Source organism: Drosophila biarmipes, chromosome 2R, assembly GCF_025231255.1.
Source record: "Drosophila biarmipes strain raj3 chromosome 2R, RU_DBia_V1.1, whole genome shotgun sequence".
Lineage (NCBI taxonomy): Eukaryota > Metazoa > Arthropoda > Insecta > Diptera > Drosophilidae > Drosophila > Drosophila biarmipes.
In genome coordinates this window covers 20,212,902-20,225,012 of record NC_066615.1, presented here as the reverse complement: position 1 = coordinate 20,225,012, position 12,111 = coordinate 20,212,902, and the positions used below count along the sequence as shown (strand labels likewise).

General features: G+C 43.4%; 1 protein-coding gene across 1 annotated transcript in view; it reads right to left on the bottom strand.

Annotated features, from left to right (window-relative positions):
* Positions 1 to 4,545, bottom strand: part of LOC108022996 (uncharacterized) — a 37,062-nt gene extending 32,517 nt beyond the window's left edge. The window contains exon 1 of the mRNA XM_017092225.3: positions 3,746 to 4,545. Coding sequence (XP_016947714.1) covers positions 3,746 to 3,854 — 109 coding nt within the window. The 5' untranslated portion in view covers positions 3,855 to 4,545. The remainder of the gene's footprint in view (positions 1 to 3,745) is intronic.
* Between the last annotated feature and the right edge of the window lie 7,566 nt (positions 4,546 to 12,111).

Here is a 12,111-nt window from a genome sequence, read left to right as displayed (position 1 = left end):
TGATGGGATGGGTCATGGGCCCACGCCCTCGTGGCGTTGCATTTGTAACAGGTGAGCTTTATGGCTCTGTTACCGTTGCATTCAACGTGGCGGCGAGTGTGTGAGTGCCCCTGCATGTTTCGCATTAAATTATGCCTGCCAACGCGCTTTCAACCTGCCCCTTTGGCCATATTTCCACATGTAGGCCTTGACCCGAGTGTTCCTCTTCCCCCTGGCTGCGCCCTTTCCCTCGTCTGGTTTACTCAAAATTTGATGCCGGCAATGAAGAAAAATTGGTAAATGCTCCTCATCCTGGCTCCTTTTTTAGTTTTGCTCCTGCTCGTCAATCATCGCGCGTCATTAACAAATGCATTTTCTCTCCCTGTGTGCGAAACTTTCTTCTGGCAGCTTTCACTTTGTCATCCGGCATTGTCAATCGATTATCTTAATCTGCTCGAACGGGCTCAAATTACTATCAACTCACAAAAAAAATGGGTGGAGGGGAGGAACTATGGCAGGTGATTTATTTGCCAATCAGGGATTTTTAGATTGGTTTTAAAGGAGAAATTGAAGAGATAATCACATAAGATAGTTCCTTAAATGCCTTAACAATGCCTTAATTCACAAAATCTTCTAAAAAAAAATACTAAGGCGAATAAGTTTAATTTTAAAGGCTTCCTAGAGACATAGAAAGCTGACTGGTCTCACAGAAGTCAATTAGTTGAATGGAATTGCGCACACATAGTTGGAATTCAGTCAACTATTAATTCGATTCGACTAATTTGGCTGTGTGTGGAGGTCTTTTCAGCACTTTGCTAGGGCTCGGCTCCCCAACGTTTCGGGTTACAAAAAAGCTCTGATATCGGCTACGTTGGCAATTAACAAACGCAGCCAAGAAAAAATCCGAAACAGGAGGCTGGGCGGAAGAGGTCCTGCGATAGTTAGCCCAATTAACCCGCCCAGCCGCAAGTGGCCCACTTATCCCGAGGCAGGCATCAATGGGCTTAACTTTTTGCCCGACTTTCACAGCAATTTCACAATTTCGAAGGCAGCTCCCACACCATCCGCATCCGTTGGTGTGGCCCATGAAATTGTCATGCTCTACTAACTGTCCTAACTGAACTGAACTGGCTGAAACTCTTTGGAACTGCAGCTGCGAGTGCAATATGCGACTGTTTTTCAGGCATCTGAGCCACGTGGTTAGCACACAATGCTGCGTCAGTTTGGCGAGGGTGGCAGAAACCAGATTAAATTGAAAGCCGGGTGCAAAACTTTTGATTCGATCTGTCCGATGGAAGACGAGCCGGCATATTGGAAAAGTTCTACGGAATTAAGCAGTCGCCTTAAGCCTGCCAATTTAATGCTTGGCTGCTTAAAATAGGTAAAAATGCTGTTCTTCGTTTTACACAAATCTCACTGCAGAATCACAAGTCTAATCCAGATGAGCGGGAAAATCAATACATCTAATGCTGGCATATTTTAGTGGCCGCCCTGGGAATAACATTAAACTTGGATGACGTACAAAACGATTGTTAAACATCGTGAATAATTGAATAAGTGAATATTTGCCCAAGGTATTTACCTATTTGCCTCGTCTATTTGTCACTGTCGCTGGCTCTTTTTTATGTTTACGCTTATGTACGCATCCCAAAGTCTTTCAAGAGCGGTCTGTGAAGGCCCATCCCCAGCAGTGCCTGCAGTGCGGAGAATATTTGGTAAATACACATTTATTCGGTTACATTATGCAAATATTCGGATCCATTGAGCTGCGGATTTGGGCGCAGCGAGTAATGCATTCGCCGCGACCCCGCTGGCCTTCAAAAAATCCCCCGGCTCGAGCCACAGACATGCACCGCTGGCATAAATATAAATATTGATTTATGCGGGCCTACATGGATGCACCTATATATCTGTGCATCTAGGCACGTTCATGCGGCTGGCTAAATATTAATGCGCTCTAAATAAAAGGCGGCAGGAGCAGCTGAAATTGTTTTTTCATTTCAGCCCTAAGCTGCCGTGCATTCTGCATTTTTATGCCGTCCTCTGTTTATTTCTATTTTCAGTTTTCAGTTTCAGTTCGGATGCAGTTTGTTTTTTCTGTTTGTGCATTTTTCATTACAGCATTGACAGTGACAACGACAGTTGGAGTGTGTGCCCCAAAAGGCATGTGTCCGTGTGTGGCATGCAACAATGGGTGCGCTAGATAGTCGCCAGTGGCACTCGCCTTTGCAGTGGTAGTGGTGGAGCTGATGCCGCCCCAGGGGCCCCACTGTCTGCGCAAGTGTGTGTGAAGACATGCCACTGTTTTTTTGTTGTTTTTTATTTTGTGACTGTTTTACGGCTGCCCCTCGCCACCCATCGACATTCCCCCCGCCGCAGGCACGCACAAAATGTGGCACAGTGTTCTAGTTCCACATATTGGTGTTTCCCGAGTGGGGCCCAAACACTACAAAAAGGGTCGAAACAGTGTCCAATAATCATTATCGAAGGCAGATTGTCTTTGAGTGAACAATATGCTATACATATTCTTAATCAATTATAAGCAACATTTTTCAGATGCATTATTATCTCAAAGTACTCATCTAAAGACCATTTTCAAGGTACTTTGAGACCATATATATAAATATATGTATTTAAGTGTATTCATTAAAATAAAATAAAAACCTTTTATTTACCCTTTAATTTAAAATTATTTTGGCTTCGCTTTAAAAAAAGAATAATGGATTATTAAATAAATTAGATCTTTCAGTCCTAAATAAAGCTTTCATTGCTTCGATATAAAAATAAATGTTAGTAATACAAAATTGTAAATGAACAAACCTTCACTATGCAAACTAAAGAATACATAACATTTTGAAATAAAAAATTGTATAATCAAAGGGTTACAAAATGTGTTATATTACTTTAAGGGCTAACAGGGCTCTGCTTATTATACATTATCCAAAGAATTATTAACGAGATCCTTAAGATACAAACCACTTGGGAGCAAGTCATCCTACCTAAAGGTAACCCCTTTCTTTATGAAACAACCTAATTGTGACCCTCAATCAAGTTATAGTTAATCTGTAGGATTTTTCCCCAGTGTAATCCCTACCCCACTTCAGCCTGTTCAATAGGTTTATTCGCATTCCTACTCGCCGCTTGCCCCCGGATTGGGCAGACCAGCATTCTGGCGCTGCCAGTCTTATTGCCGGGCAATTTCTGGCTTTGTTGATTGCTTGACAAATTGCCAGACCAGTCAGTGAGATAGAGAGTGAGAGAGAGGGGGATATACAGCCGGAAAGAGACAACTGCGAGTTGTAGACAAGTGTTCTTGTTGTCTTCCCAAGGGGGACGGGGGAAGCCCCCGATTGCTGTTGTTGCGGTGTCAGCCACTGACAGGTGATGCACAGGTGATTTCCGCGCTCATCGCCTGACCTGTCACTGCACCCGACAGCGCCAATGAAACGTAACAAATTAACGATTTCCCAATTCCACCTTTGTTGCGGTTCGTGCCCGAGTTTTGCCACATTTCATTTGATATTTCGCCCAATGCCTTTCGACAATATTCCATGCATTACAGCGTTGCTAATTAAATTAAATCGTATTCGCTGAATATTCCGTGGGAAAATTGCAATGAATATGAAATTGAAAATCGTTGCATTAAAACATGCGGGTGCAAATATTATATGCATCATTATTTTTGGGCGAAATTTTTACACGGCTTTCATTATTGCGTTTTAGTCAAAAGTCATGGTATTTCAGTGTTTTGGTGTGTGATGCTTACCGCAAATGCCGCATGCCGCAATGTAGGCTATAATAAAAATAAGTGCCGCGGGTTTGTGCAGCCTGTCAAGGACACGATATATACGATATAATCCACTTGAAGCCGGCATTTTGCTGATTTCGTTGTTGTTGCTGTCAATTGTTTTGCATTGGTGATTCAATTTATCAGCGCTTTAATTTCATTTCAGTTGTCACTGCACTCGTTTTTTAATTGCATGGCATTGCTTTAATTGAAACGTTTCGCCTCGGTTCTAATTGTTTTTAGCCTGTTTTTGGGCCACACTATTGTTGTGTTTTTTTCATTTGTTATTTCAAACGAAATTAAATGCAATTTCTGCCTTGATTTATGCACATTTTAAGTGACCACATTGCTAAGCGCCATTTGCAATTAACTTTGCATGTTTTAATCAAGCGTTTTTTACTATTGTTTTAATTTGGGTTTTTTCTGCATTGGTTTTTGCTACATTTTAGTCACAATTTAGCTGGGAGCACGTGGCTGCCATATGCCAGCAGCAGCACACTCGGAATTCATCATTAAGTGTTTCGCAAAAAACTGCTCACGTTGCGTATAAGTTGCGTGGACGTTGCGCATACGCCGCGTTGACCGCACTGAAAGCTGCACTGCACCGCGCCGAACGAACCCGTTGCCGCCGTGGTCAAAGTTCAACTGACTGAAGAGCAGCAGCGGCAGCGTGGGAATCCGCCTGGAGTTTTGTTGTTCTGCCTTCGGTTGCACGGCCGCTGCTTTTCCTGCTTTTCACCGCTTTTCCTGCTGCCGCTTTGGCTGCCTGTCTGTTTACTTTACGCTTTCGCACGCGACTGACACGAGGAGCCAAGGAAAATCGGGCAGCACCATTAGCATCATCTGAGGCAGCAGCACCACCAGCAGCAGCGGAAAAGTCTGCACAGGCTTCGTGTTCCGACTCTCGGGAAAATTCGCTCTCTCGTTTTCTTTTGGAGGCAACTCTCTCATTTTATAGCATCTCTGGTCCGCGTGAAATGTTTGCCTAATTGGTCCTTTGTGGCGGAAAGCGAAACCCAGCCGCCCCCGTAAATCAATTCAACTGGGGAATTAAAAAGGAAACAGTTTGTTTAATTAATTATTCATTTTCTCCTTCTTTTAATAAAGAAATAATCAAGTTGCCACATCTCAAGGTAGGATTGTGTTCTTAATCCTTTTAATAGAGAATGATATGTAATTAAAAAGCGTATTTTGTACTTTACCGAAAAATATTTAACATTTATAAATATTAAATATTGAAGAGCACTTCAAAAATATTTTATACTTAATGTTTAACAATTTTAAATAGTTTAAAATTTATGTATTTTAAAGTTTCCTTATAAATCTATTAACTACCAGAAAATATTTTAAGAGTTTACCAAAATATCTAAGATAAAGACGAAAATGAAGATGAGGAATATGATATTTTGAATTTCCTCATATATATATAAATCTCTCTTTTTTATACTTAATGGCCTTCTAAGTCCTTATAAATATAATTAAAATTAATTTTTTAATCGTAATACTCTCTCCTAAATGAATATTTAATTATTTGAAGTGCCGTCTAATCAAATAAGTATTTGTTTCCAAACCGCACTCAATATTGCCAATCCTCAAACAACAGCTGTTACGATTTTTATAGCAAACATTTTCTGCTTCCGGCTTTCTCCCGCTTTCTCTTCCTCGCTGCTTGTGCGCATAGTTTGACTCTCCTGCTTTCACCACTCTCTCCGCTTTCTCTCCAACTCTCTCCGTTGTGCAGCCCTCAGCCGAGTGCCGAACGCGCCTTCGCCACGCGGCTCGTCTCGATTCGGGGCCAAACAAAGCGCCAGCAAACCGCTTCAATTTGGGTTATTGTGCTGAAATTAGTTGGGACCAAGTTTTCGGGGCCCAGTTGGGCGAACTGAACTTTCCATTTCAGCCAGCTCATGCTGTTGGCCAGACTCGGGTGAGCGCAGGAGGACTGCATACTTTGGGGCTGGCCAGAAATCCAGGCTGAAGACGGCTAACACGCTTTAGACCTTGTCGGGACTGAAAGCCTTTCCGCGTTGGAAGCCGCATCTTCGCAGCTGCAATACCAAATTCCGCTCGAATTCTCCGGATGACGGGGAAAGGGGGTGCTGGGAGATAGTCAAGAAAACGGGCGACCTTTCAAGTCTTTCGCAAATTAAATTATTGAAAGTTATTTCTCAAGGCTCTCACTCAAGTGTAAGCAAATGAATTGAAATAGCAAGAGCGAGCAAGGCTAAAAACAATTTAATTTATTTCTAATAGCTGTGTCTGTTTATTAAATTTACATTTACGGGTTGTTTAATTTTTAATTGTCGAACTCATAAAAGCTGTTGCATTATTAAATATTTAATGTCGATACAATAAATATATGTTCGAAAAAAGTTTCTAAAAGTTTCTATTTGTTTATTAATTGTTAATCATGACCATTTTGATATTACATTACTGCCTGTATTGTAGGCAATGACCTGTTAAATAAATTATAGTTTTTGACTAAAATTAATCTAGAGTTACGTAATAGTCGTTGTCTAGCAAAGCTTTTAAATCTTTATAGACTTCCCCCTTTCATACCCCTGGCTAAACTGCCACTGGAAAATAATAACCATATATCAGGCAATGAAAACCTGACCATCAAACATCTAGTCGAGTATGTTAATTCCCCTGCCCTGCTCCTCGATATCTGCTACACTGACCCACTCAATCTCACTTTTCCTCTGGTATCCGTATAAATGGCCGGCCATTTCTGTTGCCTGGGCATATAAAAAGTTACACTTGCCGAGGACCCTTACTTTTATTCTATTTTATTTCATTTTGTGTACCCGCAGCCGCAGATTGCTGCAGCTTTCATTATCTAAAAACAAGAAAATCACAGACAATCAGTTAACGCTGCTTGAGCAAATAAACTCGTCAGGACTCGCAAAAAAGGAGAAAGTGAAAGGGGGGGAGAGAGCGGGAGAAAGCTGGCGAAAGGCGGCAGAGGAAGACGACCAGACGGGCAAGAAGTTTGCCTTCTCGTGTGCTTCTTCGTTTCGGGGATCTGGTCCCTTGGAAAACTCAGGAAAAAGTTCGCCCTGAGTTTGCCCGCTTGCCGGTTCCAGTTTGCAGTCAATGGTGCGTCATTATTTTCATTTATTGGCACAATCAGTCAACGTTTTATTTCCGGAATGTAATTAGGTAAACTGGCAGAGACAAAGACAAACATACATGCCCCCAAACACACACACGCCGGAAACACGCTGACAGATGCAGATGGAGCCGGGAGGAGCTGGGGGCGAGGGGCAGGCATCCACTTCGAGTGTCCTTTATGGCACAGTAATGCGAGAAGTTTACGCCCAAGTAGGGGCAGCCAGACAGCCAGGAGTTCCAAGGACCCTAGAGTGTGCATCGTCTGGGCAAGGGCTGCTCAGCTGCGAAGGAGTCCACTGAGAACAGAATGATTCCATAAGCATTTTATTGAAAATGTAAGATGTAAATGTGATAGATAAAATGGATTTTTATTGAGTATAAATGATAAATTCCATGGAAGTGTTAATAAGCAATTTATTTAACTTAAGGTCATAGTATCTATAGCTCAACGAAAATTCTATAGGTTATATGCAAGTGCAACTGGATAAATAGAGATTAAATACTATAAAAAACATAGATATTAAGCTTTTAAGAACTGCCTCGTTAGACTCCTTCTTCGCTGCAGAAGTTCTAAATGCAAAGACGTGCATTACCAAGAAAGATACAAGGACATTCCCAGGAGTACTACTCAACAACATCCTCCCAGTGTAGTCTTGACCTCGTCCGTCGCAGCTGAAGTACTCGCACAATATATTCCCAAATATAAACACGCAATTATTTGCGTACTACGTGGAGGGCAAATTGCCAGGGGATAGTGGGCGAGCTGATGGAAAACAACATCTTCAATGCGGCCAAATTGAAAACAAATGGGCGGGACCAAGAGATAGACTTTTTTGGGGGATGCAGGGGGGAACCGGGAACCCTAACAAGGGAAAACATCTCAAACCAAACGGCATTGGAAGTGAAAAACAAGCTGCTGCAGCCAGTGAAATTTCGAAAATGCTGCCACCTTCGGATGAGGCATGAAGCATCAGCGTCAGGTAGCTGAAAATGGAAAAGTTTTGGCGCGCTGAGATGAATTGCTGGCTGTGCCGGCACACAATGCCCAGGCGGAGCCCTGCACCCCTAGGAGGTGGCAGGGAAAACGGCAGGAAACCGAGGATAAACCGAGGAAAACGCAGGAAAAGCCAGCAGCTGGCTTCGCGCCGGGTGAATGGATGAAGCGAAGCGTTCCAGATAGAATTTGAGCGCAGTAAATTTTTCAATCGACTCGCTAATAAAGGCAATAAATATTCGATTCGCTTTCGTTTGCCTCCGCCTTATTTCGATGCCATTTCATCGATTCGTTTCGTTTGAAGTATTTGCTTTCTGCTCTCGCCTGGCTACACCACTCCTCGCTCTATAGTTTCTGTAGTATTATGTTTGATAATCCGGCAGCTGGCTTTCTTATCGGCCATTTTCCTGCAACTCTGCCCGGTCTTATTTTCAATTTTCTTGCCGCTTTGTTTTGCTTTCCCACTTGTTAGACACTGCGACAGCGAAAATTTCATTTCGTTTCACTGCATTTCACGTTAAATTCAATTTAACGCGCTGGTATTTTTCACTCCTATAGGTACACCCCAGAGCCCCGACCTCGTTGGGCATTATTCGGGCAAACATAGCTCACAATTTCCACCGTTTCCACCGCCATTTTCCATTTTCCATCTTCCATCCAACATTCAACAGCCAACAGGGTGCATTGTTCCCAGTAAATAAAAGGCGACGCAACAAAGCAGAAATGAAGAAATTCCCCGAAAATGGAAATCTGTCACACAATGTCGTTTGGACTTTTCCTCGATTTTTTCTGGTCCCAAGTTTCCCAGGCAGCGTGTTAAGCGCATAAATGAGCCACAAAATGGGAATCAAAGGAATTGCAGGACCAAAACTGCTGACGCGCACATACGAGTATACTGCCAATAGTTTTACAGCCTCTCATTTTCATTTTTCAAACATTTTTCCCATCGGCCAGGGGGTGGCCCGCAGTCGAACGCCACTTAACCAAATTGAATATGGAAATGGATTTTTATTGTAATTTCTGGCGATTCACTCGGCCGTTGGCCAGATTAGATTATCCGCCAGTTGGCACCATCGATTTCGCCAGGAATTTTCCCCGTCGCCGCGAACTTGGACCAAAGTTTATTGAAATATTTAGCGGGAACTTAAGTAATAAGTTGCCGAATCAGTGCGCCAAAGATTAAAGTCCAATAAACTAGGCAGCATTCGCATTCCGGCGGGGGCCAAACTCGGCCGAAACCACTGGCAGAAATTAGACTTTCATTCGAAATTACTGGTAAAAGTTCATCCGCCCAGATAGCAGAAGACTCTTGAGCCCTTTGAGCCGCAAATTAAAGTATGCCGAAGTGCTTCCCCCAGTCCACCTTCAGATGTTGCAACAATGCGCGCCCCACAATGATTGCTTTCACAGAAATTCTGATGAGGTTTCCACTGCCACCACCACCACCAGAACCAGGAGTCCTTAATTATTTTTCCACTGACGAACAAGGCCGAAACGAGCTGCCAAGCGGCCAATTATCCGCCATAATGCGGTGATTTAATTTAAAAACCTGTCACAAAAAAGGCATGTGTCTCCCGGTCTTTCAGCCAGCGCGACAAAGAAGCGCGAAAACGGCTTTGTTTCGGCCGTATCTTGTTAATTATGCCCAAGGCCGTGGGTAGTGGTTGAATTTATGGCTGAATACATGACGACAATGACACCTCTGCATGTCCGAAGCGCTGCAATTTACGACTTAATCTCCGCTTAACCGGGCTAGAAGCATCTTTTGTCTTGCGCTCCCTGCCTTCTGGCACTCCCGAATGGACAGGTCCGGAGCCAGCTTACCGGGCACTTTATATCCGCTTAAACCGTTTCATTATGGCCAGCAGCACAAAGGGATGGCTGGCTTAGTTTGCTGGCTGGCCGACGGGAAAACAATGCACTCGATGCAGTTCCGATTGCTGGGGCAAAAGGCTTCGACACATGCCAACAAACCCATCCAATTATGCTTTGTTAGCTTGAAATGGGAAAGCACAGGTAAATCTGATTTATTTACCTGTCATATGTGAGTTCATTTGCTCCCAGCAACTAGTACTTGTGAAATACGCAGGTTTAAGGCTGAAATCGAAGGAATCCTGCTGAATCCGTCTGCAGCCTGGCATTTGTTTCATTTTCCTGGCATCTGCTCCCTTCTCCCTTCTCCCACCCTCTCGCCATCCTGCCACAACAATGCCCGCAAAATGGCAGCCAGATCCTGGCAAAAATATGGCCGATGAAAGGGCTCCTCGTCCTCGTGGCTAAGACGGGAAGTTAAGGCTCATTTATCATTCGCCTGTTTGATATTTCACAATTAATAATTGCCCGACGTTCGGCTTGATTGGCATAATGTGAAACTTCAATTTCGGGGAATTTCTCTTCTAGGAAAATGAACACAGTGGAGGCTGTCGAAGTGGAAGTATTTCTTAAAAATCTTTAAGTAAGGAACATAACTCAAGCTTACTAAAACTATATATTTTAAAGAATAATACCTATTATACCATTATAATATATGCCAAAATTAATAAGATTTTATCAATGCTAAAAGATACTTAAGGCTTTTCGGGAAATGAACAAAGGGCAGTGCAGATTTATACACAAAAAAAAGGAATTTAATTATTTTTTAAATTGTTCAGGAATCTTTATAGGTTATGGCTTTCTCTGACAAAAGTTTGCCTGGAAGATGATGGACCGTTTATAATTATTAATGAAGCAACTTCGCCGCTCCTCTCCAGCTGGCAGCTCCGTTGCATCATCCACCGGGGCCCCTTTGGAAGGTGCAAAATGCAGCCACTTACCACTTAATCCCGGCTTAAGTAGCCTCCCCTTCTTCCGCTTTCTCCCGCTTTCTCCGCTTTCCCTTTTCGCAAGTCCTGGCCGAGCGCTGGGTCCACCGCAGACCAGTTGAAATCCCATCCAGATCCCGTCCAGAAGCCGCAGGCGAAGCTGCAGCAAAAATCGAAAGCGCCGCCGCTCTTTGTCCTTTGTTTGCTGATTGCATTACGTCCTCGGGGCTTTTGGTAGATCTGCTGGAATATACATACCCATCCCGTCTCCCCCGTGTATGTAGAGCAAAAGTTTTAAATTAAAAGTCCAGCGCCAGCTTATGGAACAGTTTATAGCCGCTTAAGCCGAAGGAAACCATACGGACGGAACGAAATGGATGGTATAAATGGTGTGGGTGGGAAATTCAAAATGCCAGGTCGAAAACAATGCATTTAGCCGCTGACCAATGGCAGCAGACCTTGGCTATAGTTTGGCGATTACCAGCCGGATGATAATGGAATCTAATCACACATTTTGGCCCACCCCTTCTTTTGGCTGGCAAATTTCGGCAGAATTTCAACTGACGTCAAGCGAATTTCTGGCGAATTTCCTTACTTTTAATAAACACTTTTCGCTGTTTGGTTTCGTTTGCTCTTTTCGGGACTTTTAAATGAGCTACACACGCCCACATACCCGGCGGGTTCTGGGTTCTGGGCTCTGGGCTCTGGGCTCTGGGGGAACGGAAAGTAAACTGTTGGCACATGTGTGTTTATATTGCTAATAACTTGACGTCTGCCTTTGTATTTGTCTTTGGTGAAATGAAATTAAATTCCTCGTGTCAGCCGAGGGTACATTTAGGCTCCTCTGACTGCCCTGGGATGGTGGAACATAGCTGGGGCTGCGGCGGAAGGAGTCCTGGCCCTGTCACAATCAGAAACGAGGGCCCCAGGTCCGGAATGTGTGATTCAGCTTGTGGGGAGCAAACATCGCTACCACTCGTAACATAAACTAAAATAGAACTTTGATGTCAGGCGACATCAGCAACAGTTTGCTGACCACCGAGCATGGGGGCGGGGTTAGTGAGATGCTGGTGGCCCTGGGTGGATAATAATGGCCCGGGGGCTCGGGGCAGATGGAGAGTCCTAATTAGTTTTTATTAGGATGCACATGTTGCTGCCGTGCGCTGGTCAGGTGCTTTCCACCTTTCTGTCTTTCAACCATGCACTGCGAGGAAAATAAAAGACCTCTGGGAAATGTAACCTAGAACTTTGGGTCAAGGTTGAAGATAAGCAATCTTAAATAAAACATTCAATTTCATATTCAATTGATTCATCTTTTCATATATTAAAATAGTTAGTAAATAGATTCTTGATAGGACTTAAACAGAAGATCGATTCCACGCCGAACCTTTTTGGTGGCCTACAACCTTTTCTCGCAGTGTGCGTGCAACAAAAGC